At 46.8% G+C, this 22,452-nt stretch overlaps 1 protein-coding gene across 3 annotated transcripts in view; it reads left to right on the forward strand.

Moving 5' to 3' along the window:
* Positions 1 to 2,155: 2,155 nt before the first annotated feature.
* Positions 2,156 to 22,452, forward strand: part of CDIP1 (cell death inducing p53 target 1) — a 73,549-nt gene continuing 53,252 nt past the window's right edge. Inside the window, exons 1-2 of one of the 3 annotated variants that reach the window (XM_068110499.2) lie at positions 2,156 to 2,246; positions 4,124 to 4,212. In XM_068110499.2, coding sequence (XP_067966600.2) covers positions 4,146 to 4,212 — 67 coding nt within the window. In that variant the 5' untranslated portion in view covers positions 2,156 to 2,246; positions 4,124 to 4,145. Of the gene's footprint in view, positions 2,247 to 3,906; positions 4,213 to 4,244; positions 4,665 to 22,452 lie in introns of those variants that run through there. The other 2 variants (XM_078774276.1, XM_078774277.1) reach the window with 2 other exon arrangements.

Genomic DNA, 22,452 nt, shown 5'->3' on the forward strand with positions numbered 1-22,452 from the left:
CTGAACGTGAACTTTGCGGATCACCATATGCAGATTCGCCACGGACCCACGATCGATGTTTCTATACGTGAACGTACCCGTTTGTTTGCGAACGGGTACGTATTTCATGGAAGTCCTTCATGAACTTGCTGTCCATGTCTGACGTGCGACTGAAGGTGCTACAGTAATGTGGAACTTATTGGTTTAATGGTTTAGCATTCGCCGTTTCTGCATTCCCTGTTTGCTTCTGGACTTCCACCAGTGCGTAGCATGGGTATCTCACTAGTACATAACAATACCCACAACCAACCCACACCCCTTCTTTCCCCTCCCCTCCACCATCCCCTCACAATCCCCCCATCAAGCATCACCCTACCTAGCAATACCCATAACAACCCCACACCCTCCCCCCCTCCACTCACCCATCCCCTCACAATCCCCCATCAGCCATCACCCTAGCTAACAATACCCATGACCGCCCCACACCCCTCAACCCACTGCACCAGCTCTCACAATCTCCTACCAACCGTCACCTTAGCTAACAATACCCCATGACCACCCCACACGCCCCCACCTCCCTTTAATCATCCCCAATCAGTATCGGAATCGGAGCTCGCAATGCACCGTTTCTCTGTGTACCGTCGCCTGCAGGATCACGGTGAGTTCACAATGTGACGTCACTGGCAATCTCGAAAATAGACAGTCTAGTTTTTTCGGCAATTTGTGATTGGCAAAAACTAATAATAATTCCTTTCAAATTTGACCGTGATTAATGATTGGCAATGGTTTTTCAGAAAAAAAATTGCTTTTTGGGTTCCCCCTTAACGGTCTTCAGGGTCTTTTCAGTCTTTTGGATCTTGATGGTCTTTTGTGTCTTCAGGGTCTTTTCAGTCTTTGGGTTTTTTTCATTCTTTGGAGTTTTTTGGGACTTTAAGGGATCTTTGGGGTATTTTCAGTCTTTGGGGTATTTCGGGTCTTTTGGTTCTCTTTGGTATTAGGGGTCTTTAAGGGTCTTTGGGTTTTTTTTGGGGTGTTTAAGGGTCTTTGGAGTATTTTGGGTCTTCAGCGTCCTCTGGGTCTTTTGGGACTTCGGGGTCTTTTGGGTCTCCTGGGTCTTTTGAGTCTTCGTGGTATTTTGGGCCTTTGAGATCCATTGGGTATTTTCAGTCTTTTAGGTTTTTGGGATCCTTTAGGTCTTCGGGGTCTTTTAGGTATTTTGTGTCTTTAGGAGTCTTTGGAGTAAGTGGAGTATTTTGGGTCTTCAGGATCTTTAAGGGTCTTCGAGGACTTTTGGTTCTCTTGAGTTTTCCAGGTCTTTTGGGTATTTTGGGTGTTCGGGGTTGTTAAAATTCTTTGTAATATTTTGGGTCTTTGGGGTCCATTGGTTCTTTTCAGTCTTTTAGGTCTTCAGGGTCTTTTAGGTCTTTGAGGTATATTGGGTCTTTGGGGTCCATTAGGTCTTCAGAGTATTTTCAGTCTATTTAGTCTTTGAGGTCTTTTGGTTCCTCTGGATCCTTTGGGGGTATTTAGGGTCCTTGGGGCATTTGGGGTCATCGGGGTCTTTTGGTTGCTCTGGGTATCTTCGGTCCTCTGGTTTTTCTCGGTCTTGTAGGTTCTCAGGGTGTTGAGGAGGGGGGGGGGGGGGGCGTCTTTTGGGTCTTCTGGGTACTTTAGGTTAAGTATTTCAGGTTACATTTGTGGGTGAAGTCAGGTGAGCTGTCCGACCAATTGGTGAAGAGCGGACATTTTGAGGCCAGTCCGTGGCCTGCCTTTTTTTATAATAAAAAAGGTTAAAAAAATCAAACATGTGAACAGCCTTGGACGTGCACCTTGACCCCACGGCCAAGGCACACCGTCTATCAAGACTGTCCCATTAGCATACACATGCACTTCAACCCCAAGGCTGAAACACATGGACATACATACAGTACTGTACATACAAACACTTACTCCATTGTACATAGATTGTGTTTAAATAAACAAAAATATTCACTCTTCATACGTTGGACAACTCCAAAAGCTTCGAGCTCTAGTCAAATCGGCGCATGCAAGTTACATGGCACGATCGGGTTCAAATCGAAGCACACGTGTTGTTCCTTCCGCTCGTTTCTTCTCTTCAGGTCTAAAGTGGCTCGCGTGGGACTTTGCACCCTGTATAGTGGGCGGGGCGACGTTTGACGTCATAGTAAGCTTGCGCGTGAGCAGCGTTCGCGTCTACCGCTCACATCCTCCCACGGCACGTTTACTGTGTACACGCACGCCGTACGGTACGTTCTTTTTCTTACACGTATTTCCCCAATTGATGGTATGTGTATTTGATCGTCTCGCTGATCACCCGTACGGATTCGTGCACCGCACGGGTGTAGCTGTGCGTGCAGGATGATTGAATTGGGAATGGATAGGAATTTCCTCGTGCGATCCTGGTGTTGCAAAGCGAACGGTCGATACGTTCGGTATTCTGACTGCCAGTCTCGGATACTTGCATCGGGTGGGTTCATAAGCGATAGATGTGTTCAAAAGATGAACACTGGAAAGCAATGGAGCTTGATTCTGGTTAAACGTAACAAGACGCCTGCCGACAGACCCACCCATAAGGTATCGCCCGTGACTGTCCGCGTGTCGTATTCGCACCTATCGCACGGATACCTATTTAAAACGTGTCCTGGATTTTTGCTTCGCAATCGCAAATATACACGTGACGTCTGCACGAAACGTTGTTCTTTATCCGCAATCTAATTTGCATGGCGTCTGTGGCCTCAATTTACCCCTCTTGGTCGTTCTCATTAAGTAAGGTACTCGTGCAGTACCACCCTCTGACTCACCTCGATACTGTCCTCTGCTGCCCATTCTCTCCCCCTCCCCCTCCCCCTCCCCCTCCCCCTCCCCCTCCCCCTCCCCCTCCCCCCCCCACTCCCCCACTCCCCCACTCCCCCACCCCCTCCCCCTCCCCCCCTCCCCCACCCCCTTGTTAACCTGTGCGCGCAAAGCGAAAAGAGGGCTTAAACAATGGGGTCACTTTGTCTGTCTGTCTGAAGACGTCACTGTGATCGACAAACTAGTTTCAATTGAATTTTGTATTTTGAATACAGTAGAACTTGAATTGGAACACGAACCTGCAGTTTAGCAGCACTTTGGCTCTGAATTTGGCAAATTGTATGGAATATCATCTTGATCACGGAAACTCATCCCGATCACGGAATCTGATCCCGATCGCACATGCGCACATAGAGTAAGGTAAAAAATTTTTTTAGCGTCTGGTAGTCGAGCGAAACTGAAAATAGCCTCATATCTTGACATTGTAAATCAGACCTCTGATTTGGGGGGATCCCCCCCCCCCCCCCTCGGGAGCCCCCATGATCCAAAATCAGAGCCTGAGCGATTTTGTGGACTGGACCATTGAGTAGAAGAACTGTATCGGGTTTCAGAGCAATCAGTTGGTAAATAAGGGACGAGTAAGGATCCGCAGACCCCCACCCCCTCCCCCCCCCCCCACCCCCCACCCTGGGAACCCCCATTATCCCAAATTGAAAATGGAAGTCAAGTGATTGTGCCGGCTACTGTCTTTTATTCACTCGTCAAGTTTCAGAACAATCGGCAGGATGATAAGGAAGGAGAAGTAAAAATAGCAAAAAAGTTAACGGACGGACGACTGGGCAGACATTCGGACATCACAACACATTTTATAAGTTATCTATAAAAGAGATATCTATATCTTTGAGAATCGACATGGATGACTTTAAAATCATTCCAAATGGGAAACTTACTATGTTTTGGGATGTCATAAAGGAGCCAAACAACAGGTGCGGATAACTAATGTAACGTTTTAGATAGTGGTGTAAAAGAAGGTGCATCAACAGCGGTAACCTTCCGGGGAAAAAAAATAAATTTGACAGCCTTTAAGAATATTTTATTTGGATTGAATTGTATACTTGAACATTGTAGAACGCAAATCACTTTATTGACACTGCCAAAACCCTTCCGTTTAGCAGTACCTGGAAAAAATATTTATGCCATCTCGTGCTCTGAGGGCATCGTAACTGCGAATCAGCAGTCGGACAAATATGTTGGTGCCTAGCACAATTTATTTAGTGCAAAACATAAAGCAACGTTTGAAAAGATCCTTCCCATGTCCCTTTTTCTCAAGATTGTGTGGGGTAAGGTGTTCTATGAACTCTCCAGTTTCATCTTGCCCTCCTCCCTTCCTGCACCTGCTTAACTACCTTTGCAGCCACGGTTGGATATTCTTTCTGCTATTCCTTCTCACTTCCATTTCTCCGAACTCCTCTTTCCCACCACCTCTCCCTTCACAACACCGATCATTACACTTTCCATCAAAAGCACTTCACTGAACATAGTATTTTCAAACTCTTCAGAATTTTTAAAGGATATTAGAGATCCCTCCCCCTTTTTATGCCTCTTCAGTCGAAGGCGATCGTGGCATTATGTTTTCGATTGTCCATCTGGCTGTGCATGCGTGTGTGCGTGAGTAGCAGACTTTCGTTACCATGATAACTTGTCAGCCGTTGAGATGGTTTTGACCAAACTTTGTACAATGATGCAAAGATGAACTGTTTAAATTTTGGGTTCAAATGTTTAAATGTCTATTGTCATGTGACCTTTAATTGAAAATCTTTGTTACCAGAACTTGTGAACCACAGGAGGGATTCCAACCAAACTTGACACAAGTATGGACTGTGATTCAAATATGAACCGTTTAAATTTTGGTTTAACAGGTCATGTGCTCTTTGAAAATCATTTTGCAGATCATAACTTAAGTTGTAAGCATCTGATATTTTCTCTTAAACTTGTATAATCAGAGGAAATAGAGAAAAAGTCAGAGTGCTCATGTCTTCCCTTCAAACTTATTATCCCCCCACCCCTCCCACATGGTCGAAGATGGGGGGCATTTAAAAATGAGCTCTCACTAACCAATCATCCCTCCATGTATTTTTTTGTGCACATGATATTTCAAAAACAGTTGAACATTTAGAATTCATATTTTTCAGATGTCTATTCCTCGTGACATTATCTCAACCTGATTATATCACGGCTGTGATTGGCTGAATTATGTTGCCATGGCAGCCATTTCGGTAATGTGGTTTGTGTACGCGATATCTCCAAAACGGTTAAAGATTTATCTTTCATATTATACAGATCTATTCCTCATACCATCAAAAAGGTGGGGAACCGAGAGTATCAGGTCCTTGTCTATGAAAACGTTAACCATCGCAAAACCCAGTAAATAGAGCATCCTGGTGAAATAAAAGCTTATTTTAGGTCTTTCTTCAGTTTAGGTAATCATTTCCTTAAAAACGTTCTACTTTGGTTTTCTACTGCAGATAAATGGGTGCCGTCATTGCATCTTTTCCTGATCGCATCTATAGTTTTCCTGATAATACTTTGAGGTAAGACAGGCATTGGTACACAAGCTGAAATAACTTCCTCGCACATCTTGAGCCTCCAGCCTGTCGAACACACATCTCAACACCCTGCAGACCATACAAACAAAAGTCCTTCACATCATCACAGGTTGCACATTACCAACACCCATCAAGCATCTACACACAGAAGTAAAAATGCTAAAAATCAAAGACCACTTAGACATGAGAGGTGCACAGTTCCTTTCAACGGCAAATGCCAATGCTAATCACCCATGCCACGACATGTACAACCACCCAAAGGCCCACTACACACATTAACGCGACACAACAAAGACACTGCAGCGACATCCTTCGTAACATCCCCCCCCCCCCCCCCCACCACCAAACAATGGAAACTACAAAAAAACATCCACACGTATCACTATAAACGCAAAAACAACCTAGGCCCAAATAGTATCAAGGGGACAAAACCCTCACCCTTCGATGACACAGAGAAACTGCTCCCTGGCACAGAAAACAGAGAACTGACAGAGAACAGGTCTGATCGAGTTCACCTTTCACACCTTTGTTGTGGAAACCACGCACAACCTTTATACTACAAACTCGACGACGCCACTGACGACACCTGAAAACACTGCCAGGCCATTCCACACAAAATAAAACGTATCATGGAAGTGATCCTGGTCTTGGCTTCACGTAGGCAAGAGCATACCATCTTGGATATGAGGGATCTCTGGGTCACTCCTGTGCAATTGATCAGCTATCTCCATGCCGCTGGTCTAGTCTTCATTTTTTATTATTTTTTTATGGTGAAGGCTCCACTCAGACTATATATTATATAGTCTTCATCGAAGCCAGGCCTTGCATACAAGAGCTGCATTAACAGAAAAGTGAAGAAAGAGAGAATAGTCTGAGTTTTTGAAGAAGTAAAAAAATCGGCTTTTTGAAAAGGGGAAGGTAAAAAGTTCCAGAGTTCAAGAGTTTGGCAGTGGAAGGGAAGAAACAAACGTCGTAACAACCCACCCTTGAGTTGCCAATGGTCACACAATAATCATGAGATGTCGTGGCTTGTCGAGTATCCCGTGGTCTCGCTAATGGTTGAGGTATAAAAGCAGCAAGATCTTGGGAGCAGAAACCGAAGTAATATCTGGAGAAAAGAGAAAGAGAACCAACTTTGTGGTGTAATTTGTTTGGGTCGAGTTTGAGGTCAGATTGGGAGAGTTGATAAGTCGGATTTCTTTGTATTCAATTCTGTCCAGTAAGTATGTGGAGCTAGACCCTCCCCAGATGTGAGAGCAGCACTCTGTACAAGGATGAATCAATCCTTTATATAGTTGAAGCAATTGTTGAGAGGAGAAGAATCTTCGACATCTGAACAGGACTCCTAGTTTCTTCTTAGCAGACATAGCTATTGGTATAATGTGTGGATTCCAGGATAAATTTTAGGTTAGGATAATACCTAGTAGGTTTATTGAATCACATGGTGTAATTGTGGAGCTCTCAAAGGAGTTTGGAGAGTTGAGAAGAGTTTTAGAGAGAGATGGGAAGAAATTGAGTTTTGGAATCATTAAACGTCATCTGGTTACATTTGCACCACTGGGAAATCTCGTTCAAATCAGAATTTAAAGCGTTGGCTGTGATCGAACAAAGTGTACATCGAGTGAGGGAAAATGGGAAGATGGGAAAAATATGGAGGTCGAGTCGTCAGCATACGAGTGCATTTGGTTATTTGTAGAAGGAAGAAGGTCATTGATAAAAAGAAGGAAGTGTGGGAGACAAGACAGAACCCTGAGGAACACCGCTGTTGATAGGGAAAGAGGAAGATGTTGAACCATCAACAATTGCAGAGATAGTGGTCGGAGAGAAAGCTCGATAGGAGAGAGCAGAGTGAAGGAGGAAAGCCGAAAGAGGGAAGCTTGGATATATCAGACCCCGATGCCAAACTCTGTGACAGGCTTTTGAGATATCAAGGCCTACAACAAACGATTCCCCAAGTCGTTCAGAGAAGAGGCCCAGACTTTCCTAATGCAAGAAAGGATATCACTGGTAGATATTACCTTGCGAAAGCCATATTGATGGTCAGATAGAAGATTGAGATTCAAGATGCTTGAGGAAATGGTTATTGAGAAGACATTCAAAAACTTTGCAAATAGTAGAAGTCAGAGCAATAGGATGGTAGTTGGAAGGGTTTTTCCATGACCGATATGCCGCATCTCTTGCACGAATGGCAGCAGAGCAGGAATTATTGAACCAAGAGTTTGTAGGAGAGATAAACTTGAAAGGGAAGGGGATATAAGCCTCCATTCCTGCAACAATAACTTCAGCTATACGTTCAGCAGAGATAGAGGCATCGCCCAAGGACGGGCAGTAGTCTTTCCAGGGAAAATCAGAAAATAAGTTTCGTAAACCAGTCCAGTCAGCGCTATTGAAATGCCAATACTGGTGTTTATTCGGAGCAGTCGGAGAAGGAGTGGTGGTAAGCAAAGTGATGTTCACACGATTGTGGTCTGAAGAACCAATAGGAGGTGACATTGTGTAGATGTAACGCAACGGATTAGAGGTGAAGAACAAATCCAAAGTATTGGAAGAGTGGTCATGACGATCTGGGATATGGGTAGAGCGGGTGATAGTTTGTTCCAAAGCAATGAGAATGGAACATGCAAGAGCTTAAACTCCCCCAACGTCCATGTGGGAATATTTCAACCACTCCCTGTGGTGTACATTGAAGTCTCCTAAATAGAGGAATTCTGATTGAGGGTGTTCGGATGTCATGGCCTCATGGCAGGAATTAAGATATTCAAAGAATACTATAAAGTTTGTAGAGTTGGAAGAGAAGTAAGTGAAACGGAGGAAAATAGTGATGGTTGGGAGACAAATCTTAAGCCAGATGACATCAAAGTTTGGAGGTTCGAGGTCCACAAGGTGTACAGCAGGCGTGTTGATGTTGGAGTAGACACACACGCATCCTTTGAAGCGGATTCGTGAGTGAAGGTTGACTTCAAAATGTCAAAGGAGTTAAGCAGAACGTCATGTGACAATTGGGTCTGAGGTAAGCAAGATATTAGGAGAGTAACTTGCAAAATGATGTTCAACAGAGGAAAGATTCAAAGAAAGACCACAAATGTTGGTGAAATTAATTGAAAAAGTCACGTTGATTCAAAAGTTGAAAAAATTCACGTTGAAAGTCACCCCTCTCGTTTGTAGCAGAGACAGGCAGGTCACTGCGGATTCATTGCACCCCATAATGCCGGGAACTAGGGGCCATTCACTTTTCAGAGTTTTTCATATTTAATTGGACGTTTCTGAGGAAATGAGAAGAAAGATAAATAAAAGAGAGAAAGTGTAAAGGTGAGGAGTGAAAATTAGTAAGAAAAGTGTATGCTGTTTGTTTGCGAGAAAGAGAGATTGAAGCTAGGCCGGTAGCTGTAGTTTGAGTGAGGCAGAAAGTAAGACCAGCAATCCTGACACGGAGAGTGTAAGATTGTTCTGGGCACCACTTTAACGCTCCTAAGTCAGAACAGTCGTACTACCCTGGGGGGTTGCTGTCTACAACCGACTACCTTTAAAACAATTGCAACCACATGGATGTTTTTTGGGAGACACCATCTCCTTACTGGATGGCCGTTGGCTCCTTTAGGGAGCTCATTCACCCTTTAACAGGTATTGTTTTTGTTTTTAGTCCTGCAGGGTGTCACAGTGACTTCCCCACTGGCAAGGTGTCGGTTTAGTTACCAACTACCCAACCATGCGGCAGGTAGCACTGGGTTACGTGTTACCAGTGGCAGTCAAGAAAGAGACTCGCCTGACTGAAAAAAATAGAACCAAAACCAGAACTTGGTTCAACCACCACCACCCCTCACAAAATGTTGCTTATGTTTCCATTCTGTCCACTCTTTGCATTCCTTCCTACCCCGCATCGTTACCTGCCTCCCTCGTTTGTCCGTCTCTGTCTACATTCCAAATGTCTAATTATTTGATACCTGAGGAGACATTCTTTATGGTTGGAATTGACATATTAAAGCTCAATTGTGACTTATTGTGGTCCCAAAAGTAAACATGACCAAAGACGATAAGTGAGTGGCTGAAAATGGTTGGAACAATTATGCCATGGTATGTGTTAAAATGCTTCATGGGAACAAATTGTTTCTGTGAGAAAGACTTTCTGTCTTTGTGAGTAAAGTTTTTGTGGTTTCAGCACCCGGATAACCGTTTTTGTCTTGTTGCCAAGGCCTAAAGATATGAACAGTGTTGTCCAAAACTGGTGATAATGTAAACTTAAATGAATATGATAATGTTGCGGATATGGGATTTGCATCCATCCATATCCGCTTGTAAATATTCCCCTATTTCCTCAATACTTCCCAACTATCCCCAATCCCCCATTCCCTAGTCCCATTTTCTGTAAACAACACTCTGTAGACCCGACCTCCCCCCATTTCCCCCCATTAAATGTCGCATCCAGGTCCACCGCATCTCACGTAGACAACTATAGGACATCTTGCTAGTTATTCTTAGTCTATGTCAGTTAAGGATTCGTTTCCATTAATTCTGACCCTTCGTTGCACCAGAATGTGATTGTACGGCACCGTTAGGAAGTTTAGGACCTCCCAATACCTCCCTGCAGCTCTTCCTCACGGTTCAGAAACAACAACAACAACAACAACAACAGCAACGGCGGCGGCGTGCACAGGGAGTGCGCGTCCTCACTCCGGCTTGGTTGGTAGGGGGTGTTGCGAGGGCACGAGGCCTTCCCCACGAGCCGCCATCAAACATGTGCTCGACGGGGTTACCAAATAGGGGCTCCCTGTCAGCTCCTCGTCAAGGGTGGAGCCCGGTAACCCCCACACCCAATGGAAGCGGCGGACCGGTCCCATCTGGGGCGGAGCCAACCAGCCGAGGGCGTGTCACTCCCCGTTGAGCATGCGCAGCCGAGGGAGTGGTGACGTCAGATGCGCGCTGAGCTTGAAGCAAGAAAGACGCCACCTCCGAGCGCTGTGAGGCCTCCCTGCATCTCTTGGACCGTGCTTGATCCTGTCCCTGAGCCAAGGTGCACCTTGTGCTATCGACTGCCTGTCCCTTCCTGCCATCAATCCCTGTGTAAGTCAGCCTTGTTCCGTTTGTCTGTGGTCTGTCTGGGATAAGATAAGATTGTATTTAAGTGCCCATCTCTTCTGTGTCTTTTACCTCACTCTACCTTGTAATCTACCCCTTTTCTCCACCACTAATTATACCCTCCTCCGGAGGTCTTGAGAACTGTACCCCTTGCGTCGTTTCATTTATCCCAGTCGTTGTGTCCTTTCCAATCATTGATTTAGCGTAGCATGATTTGGCCAACGTTCGGGTGGAATCGGGTGAGTTGGGGAAGAGTCGGGGAATAACTGTTAGGTCGCGGTAATACACCACCGCTCGGTCGAAATAACATCTAACCGCGATCAGTAACAATTGGTGTCGAGGAGTGAGATACGAGGCCCGAAGCGCGCTTAACGCGCTCAAAATTACAAGCAGTTGGAAATTGTTTTGTTTTTAAAGGAAAACCCGAATTTTGAAAGTCGCGCTATGGCAGATCAAGACGGCTGGGTTCCGGTAGAGGAGAGTGAGGCAGGGTCGATCCAGGACCAAATTGAGGGACAAGAGGAGAGCGAAGCAGTGAGGGCGGCAGGTTCGCAAAATGGCGTCCTCGCGCACGAGGTTTCGGGCACACAAGATGGCGTCCTCGCGCACGTGGGTGTAGCGGCACCAAATTTTGCCGCGCCCGTGACCGTAGCAGTACCAAATTGCGCTGCGCCCGTGGTCGCGGCAGCCGAGCCAGAGATGCCAGAGTACATGCGAGTCTTTATGATTCAAATGATGGCAAAAATGGATGCTCAGGGAGAGCGATTGGAGGGCCAAATGGGGGTAATGGACGAAGCGAGGGGTACCGGCGAGGGATTAGACAAGAAATTAGAGGGGTTAGACAATGGGATAGAAGGGGTGAAACATGGGTTAATGGGGGTAGAAAACAGAATGGCCGCTCAAGAGAATCAAATGGAAGGGATGAAAAAGGGGTTAGAGGGGTTAGAAAACAGTATGGAAGGCAAATTGAGGGACATGAGGGACCAAGCGGAAAGGGAAGTTTAAAAAATGGGGCAGCAGATAGAGGGGGTCAGAATGGGGGTAGAAACTAAATTGGATGCTCACAGGGAGGAAATGGAGCAGATGAGGGTGGCATCTGGGCAGGAGATGCAAGTGATGGGAGAGGAGATCAGAAGAGGTGTGAGTGAGGAGGTCGGAGGAGTGCGCGAGGAGGTGAGGCACTGTAAGGAGCGCATGGAGAAGGAGGTGAGAAAGGGGACTGTAAAATTGCAAGGTGGTATAGAGGAGTTGACGCTGGGAGTAGAACAACTGACAGTGGGACAAAAGGAGTTGGGGGTCAGGTAAAGAAGAACACAGCGGTAATAGAGGGTTTAAAATCGACACAGAAGGAGATGAAAAAGGACGTAGGGGTAATTAAAAAAGAGTGTCAGACGGTACATGAGGACCCGACGAGGAAAATGAACAAGGTGGTAGAGGTGATGGAGGTTAAAGAGCGGGAGGTGCGGGAGCACATAGAAAAAAATAAGGTGGAGTTAGAGGAAGAACTTAAGGGGGCACACGAGGAGATGAAGGAGGTGAAGCAGAAATTAAAAGAAGTGGAAGAAGGGGTGAGCGAAATTAAGAAGCGACGGAGAGAGGATAAGAAAGAGATAAAGGAGGAAGTAAAAGAATTGGTCCAAAGTCTGTGTTCGGATCGTGATGATGTGCTCATTAACCGGATGAGGGATTCGCAGGTGATGGAGGAGAAGCGAAGAGAAAGAGGACCCGGTGTAAGTGGTGACCAATATGGTCGTGCGTATGATGCGCCAGGTGATTTAATAAGCTTGGGGGTCGAGATGGACCCGGATGTTCGTGAGAGGCCAAGAGTGAGGTGTATGGCTGGTCCGGAGGGTATGGAACGAGGGTGCGAGCGAGAGGGTCCGGTGATGGGAGAGGTGCGAGGTGTGAGTGAGCAAGGTTGTGGTGGTATGGAATGGGTAGCGGGTTGCGGAAGTGTGACCCATGCATCGACACCAACAGGGGTAGTTTTTAGAAGGACAGGGGAGGCACGAGAGCCCCTTGGGGGTAATGTACTGTGGGGGCCCGGCCGGTTCGGCCCCGCGCTGACCCCGCAAGGGGCGACGCACGGGGTCCGGCAGGCGGGCAATGACTCACATACGAGGTGGTCCCACAAGGTCCCACTCGCGCCGTATGACGGTGGGTAAGGGTGGCATCCCTGCCACCCTTCCCATGAAGGGGGCAAATGCGCTATAGATTATGGGGTGTATGGCAGTGAAAACTAGCCCGGGTGGGTTAGGATATTGTGTGTAGGGATCTAGCGAAGATGACATTAGGTAACGTTAAGATTAGTTAGTGACAATGACACCTGTAGTGGGGACGCAGGTAGATTAGAGTGGATGATAATGACGAGGGAGCGCAATAGTTTAAAGGGACGACTGGGAAGCGCAAGTTTCAGAGGGGAGTAGTTAGATGAGATGATGCTGTGTGAGAACTGGACAGGTGTGTGGAGCAGTGTATGAGTAGTGAGTGTTGTGGATCAGCGCGAATGCGCTTGGGGGAGAGAAGGGTGCAGGCGGCACCAAGTATGAGAGCACAGGTGTGCAAGTACAGGTGTGTGGAATATATGGAGCAGAGAATGAGTCGTGTGGAGAGAGTTGGAGTAAGTGGTACGGAGTGGTGTGCATGGTGCGAAGGTGTGGATGGGGGAAGAGTGGACCCCTTTTCACGAGTACCCGGGGAGGGTAGTTTAAAGAATAGTTAGAAGGTATAGGTAAATTGTGGTTGGATATTGGCATTTGTGGTGCGGATGCAGAATGGTATTGTGGATGGGTGCATTGGTGTGGTGAAATTGGCTGGTCGTGTGGCCTGTTAGTATGAGTGTGAATGGTTGGGCACTCCGCCACTGTTAGATGTCGGCCAGGTGAGGCCGCAGGTGGGCTCTGGGAGCCGTTAGTGTCAGTGGGTGCCTGAGGATCCCGGGTGTGGATCGGGCAGCCCGTGCCAGAGAGGGCACTGAGGGGGTGAGAGTGCGAGAGGGCCTTCCCCAGTTAGTTAGGTTAGGGTGAGGAGCAGGTGAGCTCGGTAGGCAACAACAGTGGTGGAGGTGTGCAGGTGGGCGGACCAGCTGGGAGCGTCACACGACCCAGCCACCGAAATTGTGCGGGGGCACCGAGTGTTGAATCGGGGGAGTGAGACCCCAGATTGAGAAGCACCACAGTTTGGTCAATGGGAATTGGTTTTTAGAACCCATAGTGTAAGTTGGCCAATGGATTGGCAGGGAAAGACCCCGGGTAATGTAAAGTTGTTAGTCATTTAGGAAATAGTTAGGATTGATGAACCTGTCGCACCATACGCAGCCACTTACGTGAGGTGGTGATGATGACTCCACACCTGTGTTCCTTTGTTCTGTGTTGCAGGAAAGGAGAATTGCTGTGTGGATTTGTGAGACGCATCACGACGTGGATGAGACATTGGGGTGATTCCATCTCTCCCTCCTTAGGAGGGACTGATGATGAATTGGTGATGACAAATTTTGATGTGAGTTGGAGATGGCAAATTTTGATGAGAGTTGGAAATGGCAAATTTGATTGGTTAGGAGGGAGAGAAGACGAATTTGGTTTATGGGAGGAACGGGGAAGACAGTAGGGACGTTTGTTGATGTGTAAAGTAGATGTTTATGGGTAGTGTTGTGTTTTGTGGATACAGTAAGGGGTAAGGGAGGGGCAATGTAGGTTACCTGGTGGGGGGGGGGGGCGTACGGTAGGAACGTACCTGTCTCACCTGGTTCCCATGTGCCCCCAGTGTGCATTACCTTGTATTGCGTGCACTTTTGCGCCCTTACCACCTTACTCACTTGTCTTCTTTTGTCTCCCACCTCCGAGGATCTGGCTTTGGGGCAGAGAGAGAGGAGAGAGAGAGGTGCTGGCTCCGCAGTTGTGGGCCTGTACTTCCGCTGCTTGCTGCCTGGATCGATACACCATATGGACCGCAATTTTGGTGGCCACCCACAATGGACCGCAGTTCTTTGGCGGTCAAGCACCACCCGTGGATGGACCTCTGGGTCAACGTGGCACCTATGCCATACAGGTGAACCACTTTTAGTTGGCCCCCCTGACGGCCACAATTTAGAAATGGACGCGGTTGGCGCCTTTCTTTATTTCTAAAGAAGCCAGAAGGCCAAGTGCACTCCATGAAGGCAAGACCAGCGGCAGAACATCCGTCGGCTGCGACACCACCGGTGACCATGGACACTTGATTGTGCATTTATTATTGAACACATTATTGGTGCACCGGATGGTGCTGACTGTGCATAATGGGGTGGTGCTTTTGGTTCTTGGACGGGGTGCTCTGCACATTATTAAAGGCCGTAGGGCCACAGGGCACTCGTGGGTTGGTGTATCGATGCTGGCATGCGTGCTCTCTCTCTATGCATGACATCTGCATGTGTTCCTCAAAGAACAGGTCCTGGATCGTAGTGTAAATATCAGTCTTGTATAAATGATGCTCCCTACCGGCTGTATGTTTAGTTTGAGGATGCTTTCCGCGATTCGGTTATCCTGTGGGTGTGTTTCTGTTAGGAGAAGGGTGCAACGTCGCAGGGGGACATATTTACTCAATTGTGAACATCTGTAAAACTGTCGCACTCAGGGTTGAGTTAATAGTAGAGGGAACTACATCTGAGTGCCACACTAAAGTAGGTAAAAATTTATCGGGTCGGGACGCCCTGAGGTAGAGAAGGGTGCAATGTTGTGGATATGGGATTTGCATCCATCCATATCCGCTTGTAAATATTCCCCTATTTCCTCAATACTTCCCAACTATCCCCAATCCCCCATTCCCCAGTCCCATTTTCTGTAAACAACACTGTAGACCCGACCTCCCCCTATTTCCCCCCATTAAATGTCGCATCCAGGTCCACCGCATCTCACGTAGACAACTATAGGACATCTTGCTAGTTATTCTTAGTCCATGTCAGTTAAGGATTCGTTTCCATTAATTCTGACCCTTCGTTGCACCAGAATGTGATTGTATGGCACCGTTAGGAAGTTTAGGACCTCCCAATAACTCCCCGCAGCTCTTCCTCACGGTTCAGAAACAACAACAACAACAACAGCAATGGCGGCGGCGTGCACAGGGAGTGCGCGTCCTCACTCCGGCTTGGTTGGTAGGGGGTGTTGGGAGGGCACGAGGCCTTCCCCACGAGCCGCCATCAAACATGTGCTCGACGGGGTTACCAAATAGGGGCTCCCTGTCAGCTCCTCGTCAAGGGCGGAGCCCGGTAACCCCCGCACCCAATGGAAGCGGCGGACCGGTCCCATCTGGGGCGGAGCCAACCAGCCGAGGGCGTGTCACTCCCCGTTGAGCATGCGCAGCCGAGGGAGTGGTGACGTCAGATGCGCGCTGAGCTTGAAGCAAGAAAGACGCCACCTCCGAGCGCTGTGAGGCCTCCCTGCATCTCTTGGACCGTGCTTGATCCTGTCCCTGAGCCAAGGTGCACCTTGTGCTATCGACTGCCTGTCCCTTCCTGCCATCAATCCCTGTGTAAGTCAGCCTTGTTCCGTTTGTCTGTGGTCTGTCTGGGATAACATAAGATTGTATTTAAGTGCCCATCTCTTCTGTGTCTTTTACCTCACTCTACCTTGTAATCTACCCCTTTTCTCCACCACTAATTATACCCTCCTCCGGAGGTCTTGAGAACTGTACCCCTTGCGTCGTTTCATTTATCCCAGTCGTTGTGTCCTTTCCAATCATTGATTTAGCGTAGCGCGATTTGGCCAACGTTCGGGTGGAATCGGGTGAGTTGGGGAAGAATCGGGGGAACTGTTAGGTCGTGGTAATACACCACCGCTCGGTCGAAATAACATCTCACCGCGATCCGTAACAATAAACAGCCACTGTTTGGTCGTGGTCTGGCGGATGTGTCTGTTTGGCGGATGTGTTTGTTTGGCGGATGTGTTTGTTTGGCGGATGTGTTTGTTTGGCGGATGTGTTTGTTTGGCGGATGTGTTTGTTTGGCGGATGTGTTTGTTTGGCGGATGTGTTTGTTTGGCGGATGTGTTTGTTTGGCGGATGTGTTTGTTTGGCGGATGTGTTTGTTTGGGGGATGTGTTCGTTTTGCGCATGTGTATATTTGGCGCATGTGTTTGTTTGGTGGATGTGTTTGTTGGGCGGATGTGTTTGTCTGGTGCATGTGTTAGTTTGGCGCACGTGTTTGTTTGGCGGATGTGATGTGAAGACACACACACACACAGACACACACACACCGACACACACACACCGACACACACACACAGACACACACACACACAGACACACACATCACCCTGCTATTGGTGTTTCCTCTTTCTCCTGCTGTTCCCTTTGTTTTGTTGTGTCCTAGGTCTTCCACGAGCCTAGACCATGTTTGAAAAAATAAGAAGAAAAAATGATTCTTAGATGTAGAGAGTTGATTCCACAAATTGAAGAATATGAGGGTGAAGGGTTATAGGTTAGCGGATATCTTGCACTATGTTACCATGGAGTGTCGTAATAGATGAGGAGCTGGGAGAGGTGGAGTGCTGGCTGGAAATGCAGTGAGGAGAAGGTGATTATGAGGTAAAGGGGTCAAGCCCCATATTTCTGATGCATAATTACAGTATTAGGATTTTATTTTTTTGAAACATCCGCCAACAATTTCCACTTTCGGTATGGAAGAAGGACCACTGATGAGGACAGTTTATATATTGGACGTGATGTGGGAAACACCGACAAAATAAGACTTGAATATTTCTGTAAGATTAACATTTTACAAAGCACACCTGCAGATCATGTGTTGAACATATCCATAGGTCAGTGCATTCTGTAATCTTGTGGGACATCAAAATAGATTGTAATATGTGTAATATTCTGATAATGAGCACAGCAAATGGAACAAGTTTGTCAATCTTCTGGTTGCAAGTGGGAGTGATAAATGTATAAAGATGGATCATCACCACGTTGAAGTTTAACAATGATAATCTCAATCGTTTTGAGGGAACTGTTAAACCTGAGCTGCTATGATCAGCGGTTCTGGATTTGAAATCGCATCTCATTGCCCCCTTTTATTTGTGTTAAACTGGCTGAGCATCTACATTGTAATCTTATTACCACCGTTTTCTATTACAATTCTGCAAGGATGAGGATGGCAAAATCTCTTCATCTATTCCTTGAAATTGGGCTTGCTACCCAGCACTCTGTGAAAGTGCGGAAACGTTTGCAGGCTTAATTCATTTAGTTTGCAGAGCGGAAACGTTTGCAGGCCGCAGAAATACTAATGACCTGTTGTGTAGGTGTCCTGATGCTGTCGAAGGAATCTGGGACTTTGCTTTGATTGTGCTAATTCAAGTACTGTACAGAGTATCCAATCAGACTGTTGCCACAGCCATAGTGTAGCTCTGTGTCGGGGCATTGTTCACGTGAGCTCCAAATCCAAAACCTCTATTTATTTATTTTAAATACATGGGATAAAGCTTGTAATAGAGCTCTCACAGACACACACACACACAGACACACACACACACACACACACACACACAGACACACACACAGACACAGACACAGACACAGACACAGACACACACAGACACACACAGACACACACAGACACACACAGACACACAGACACACAGACACACAGACACACAGACACACAGACACACAGACACACAGACACACTGGCGAGACGAACAATTAACACAGCCACTGAGCTTGGGGGAAGTGCCGTCACGACCGTCACTTCCCGGGATACTCTGGGTACCAACGACGTCATAACAATGGTGCCGCTTTTCGCTCCCCCCACCCCCCCCCCCCCCCCCCCCGTACTCAGCGGGCCATTTCCTCAGGAGGAACCTCCTCCTTCCCATGGATGCCAGCCAATGGGGATTGTCTGTGCTCTATCCTTTTAAATGCTGAACATCAAGCAAGGAAGCACCACATGCCATTTTTAGTCTTTGGTATGACTTGAATCGGTCCAAACCGGATGGGTGATTTTTAGGAGACACCATCTCCTTACTGGATGGTCGTTGCCTACCTACAGGAGCTCATCTGCCCATTTCCAGGTGTTGTCTTTGGTCCTGGCAGGGTGTCACAGTCACCCTCCCCACGAGCAAAGCCAGTGAGGGTTGTCGGTTTTGAATCTTTAATGCTCTGTCTAAGTAAAGTAAAAAGTGCCAAAGGTATAATGCATACTTATTAGATTATTACGTATTTTTACCCTGCGCTGACTAAGCGAAAAGCGGGGGTAATCATTCAGTTGCGTACGTGTGCCGTACGCCATAAGTTTCTGCATTTTAAAATTAATTTTCTCGGCAACCGTTGGTCCGGTTGACACGAAAGTTTATCATAGAAGCGCCTCCGCCTTTTTTTATTTATTTATTCATAATTATGACGTCATAGGTCACGTGATACCGACGCCATCTTGGAAAAACTTTACACCTCTAGATCTGCCAAACTGCTCAATGGAAAAAATTGAAACATGGCTCATTGTCAAGTACTCACCATGGGGAATAAGATATGTTGATGGTGATGTCATCGGGGCCTTAATTATGACGTCATAATTCGACAAGTTCAATGCTTGATCTGATCAGTATGAATAAAACAAATATTCCTCTGCAACTGTTAGACCGATGGACACGAAATTTTCAGAATGTGTGTGGCTCCTGTAGAATTTTTTTAATGATAATTATAATTTCATAAGTCACGTGGTACAGACGCCATCTTGGAAAAAAAATCGAAAAAAGTTGCACCTCTATCTCCAAAACCGCTGCATGGAAAAAATTGAAACATGGCTCATTGTCAAGTACTGCCCTTTGGGAATAGGTGTTGTTAACGATGACGTCATTGGCCATAATTATGATGTCACAATTTGACAGGGACAATGCTTAATCTGATCAGTTTTAAATGAATCGAGTATGATCTATGATCTATGCAACAATTATATTAGAGAATATAAATGTATGATGTCATCGCTCACGTGGTCTGGCAGCCATATTGGATCAAAGAAAAAAAAATGTTAAAAAATAGAAGAGTTGGCTCGCAACAAGTTGATTGCGCAGGGTAAGTATTCTATGAATACCATCTAGTTATTAAGGCATACGGTACTCATAAATGTAGTCTGTCACTAAAAAGGAAGGTAAAGCTCTCCACAATTATATGCAACCTCATATTCGACCAATCCTTCATCCTCAACCTTATGTCACAGTTCAGTCTTTGTCTCAGATGTCCGAGTGACAATCCCAAAGGAATTATTTGCCGCAGTCCTGACGATCCAGATGACCTTGCCGTGATTCTACCGCAATGGATAGCCGAGAAGCAGCCCTTGCAATGTTGTCACTGGGGATTGACTTGACCTGAACTCAAACTTTTATCATGAACATTCACAGAATGAAGTACAGGTAAAGCACATTTCTTGAACGATGTACCGATTTATTTATTTATTTACTGCACATATATTTACAGTATCTTTGTAATTGTTGTCAAAAAGGAAAAATTCCACAAACCAGCATAGATTGCCAACATCATTCAACTCTAAAATGGCAACTACAGAGAACTGAAATCTTTCTTTTCGATAAAATGTTGATCATAAAATTATTTACTATTTCTTCAGATCTTTACACACACAGAAAACACAACAGACATAAACTGACGAATGCACACAAAACTTAACAATTGAGCTCCATTTAAACATTAATTCTCTTCCAATTGGAAACAAGCTAATCTGTCTGACCAATGCCGTCATGGCCCTGACATAAGGGAAAGGGAGCAATTTGTCTTCCGGTCTCTCCGATTAAAGGCTTCCATCCTGACGACAGAACATGTGGCTCCTTCGCTGCTGTGCCCTCTAACTGTGACAGTGAAAATGCTACCTGTGCGGCCGGTATTTCTGCTTCATCCTGGCATAGCTCTCTGTCCGCTGATGTTTGAACCTGGGTCTGGATATGGCTGGTCACACTCGCTCATCCAAGAGCACCCCCCCCCCCCCCCCGTGGTTGCTACCTGTGGCTTTGTCCACCCTACTGCCGCTTGACTCCAATGGCTCGCAAACCTTGTCTTTTTATTTATTTATTTTTAAATTGTTAATGGAATCCGAAATCGGCAATCTCAAATTTGCTCCAAAACATTTTTCCACATTTCCCCCACACATACAGGTATATCTACCATCATCATCATACTAAAATACGCAATTTGGTGTCTGTCTGTCTGATGATTTTTGACCGCGATATATTCCGTTTTAGCGGTTGCCGAAGACTATAAGAAGAGGCCATTTCGTTGGGTACAAAAGGTAGTTTATTGTACAGAAATCTCCAGCAACTGCTCATGAACAGAAGTCGTAATGGCTTATATAAAACAAGCACCCTCTTCGGAGGGCGTGGCTCCAACAGCCGCGCGTGCGTCACGACGACACAACCAAATGTCCGTGTGCGTGGATTAGACCAAACCCATCGTAATGGTAACCGTCACATGCGGATAAGTGAATAATGTAACCGCGACATGTGCATAAGGTAACCACTACATGCGCCCCCCCAGAAGGCACGCCACGGGCGTGTACGTAGTTCGCGGGTGGAACCGAGCCGGGCCGCGGGTGGAACAGCCGGGCCGCGGGTGGAACAGAGCCGGGCCGCGGGTGCTGAGCAGCGGTAGCAGTTGTAGGTGCAGCAGTAGGAATTGCGGGAGTGGCTAGCACCAGCATCAGCCTCGGGATCCGCCGTAGGAGCAGTAGTAGGAGTGGCGAGCAGCAGTACTCGGCCTGTGTGCATGGAGGCGACGAAGTAGCAGTACTCGGCCTGTGTGCGCGGAGGCGACGAGCAGCGGTGCTCGGCCTGTGTGCGCGAAGGCGATGAAGTAGCCATGCCCGGCCTGTGTGCGCGGAGGCGACGAAGTAGCAGTACTCGGCCTGTGTGCGCGAAGGTGACGAAGTAGCCGTGCCGCCAATGCCCCGTAACGGCGTCCTTCGGAGGGTCCCGGAGCTGGTTCGCCCCTCCAGTCGTAGAGGAGGAACCTAGCGCGATGCGCGAACCACGTGGCCGCTCGTCGATGCTAAAACTCCGGCAGTTCGAGTTTAGGTCTTGTGAAAGAAATTGCGGTTGCAATTCTGCCATGTTCATGTGGCCCCCGAATACGTTCAGGGGCAACGGGGTCACCAGTTTAGCGGTTGCCGAAGACGATAAGAAGAGGCCATTTCGTTGGGTACAAAAGGTAGTTTATTGTACAGAAATCTCCAGCAACTGCTCATGAACGGAAGTCGTAACGGCTTATATAAAACAAGCACCCTCTTCGGAGGGCGTGGCTCCAACAGCCGCGCGTGCGTCACGACGACACAACCAAACGTCCGTGTGCGTGGGTTAGACCAAACCCATCGTAATGGTAACCGTCACATGCGGATAAGTGAATAAGGTAACCATGACATGTGCATAAGGTAACCACTACACCGTCATTACTTATCCAATCTCAACCAAACTTGACAGGAGGACTGAAGGTCACACAATGAAGGTTGTAGCGCATTCTTTTGCCCCCCCCCTCCTCCCCAAGGGGGTTTTCTCCCCCGAGTGGGTTTTACCCACCATTGCCGTCAATGGGGTTGCATGTTGAGGTGTATATCTATGTTAAGTTAGCTTTATCGAGGCGTTTTACCAAGAACGCTTCGAATAACAAAACTAACGATAATAGCGTAATATTGATGTTATTACAAAACAATATTAATACTATTAATATCCCACCTCCACAAGGAGTTTTTCCTCCTTGAACAAACATCGAGTCAACATTTATAAACAGCTTATCATGGCGTTTCCGTGGGAGCAACAGCCCAATGGCCAAGATACTGCACCAGAGGGAAAAAAAATATTATAAACCACAAACACATATGATTAGCGTTTTAAACGGCCACTAATGCTGTTTATAACACTAAATGAAGAAATCTGGAGGAATCCCAACATCCGTGAGGTAAATTTTACTTGCAGAACTGAGCGAAGATTTACTATACTCTGTATACCCCACAAGTGTTGGG

Source organism: Myxine glutinosa, chromosome 3 (assembly GCF_964187855.1).
Source record: "Myxine glutinosa chromosome 3, kmMyxGlut1.1, whole genome shotgun sequence".
In the NCBI taxonomy this organism is placed as follows: domain Eukaryota; kingdom Metazoa; phylum Chordata; class Myxini; order Myxiniformes; family Myxinidae; genus Myxine; species Myxine glutinosa.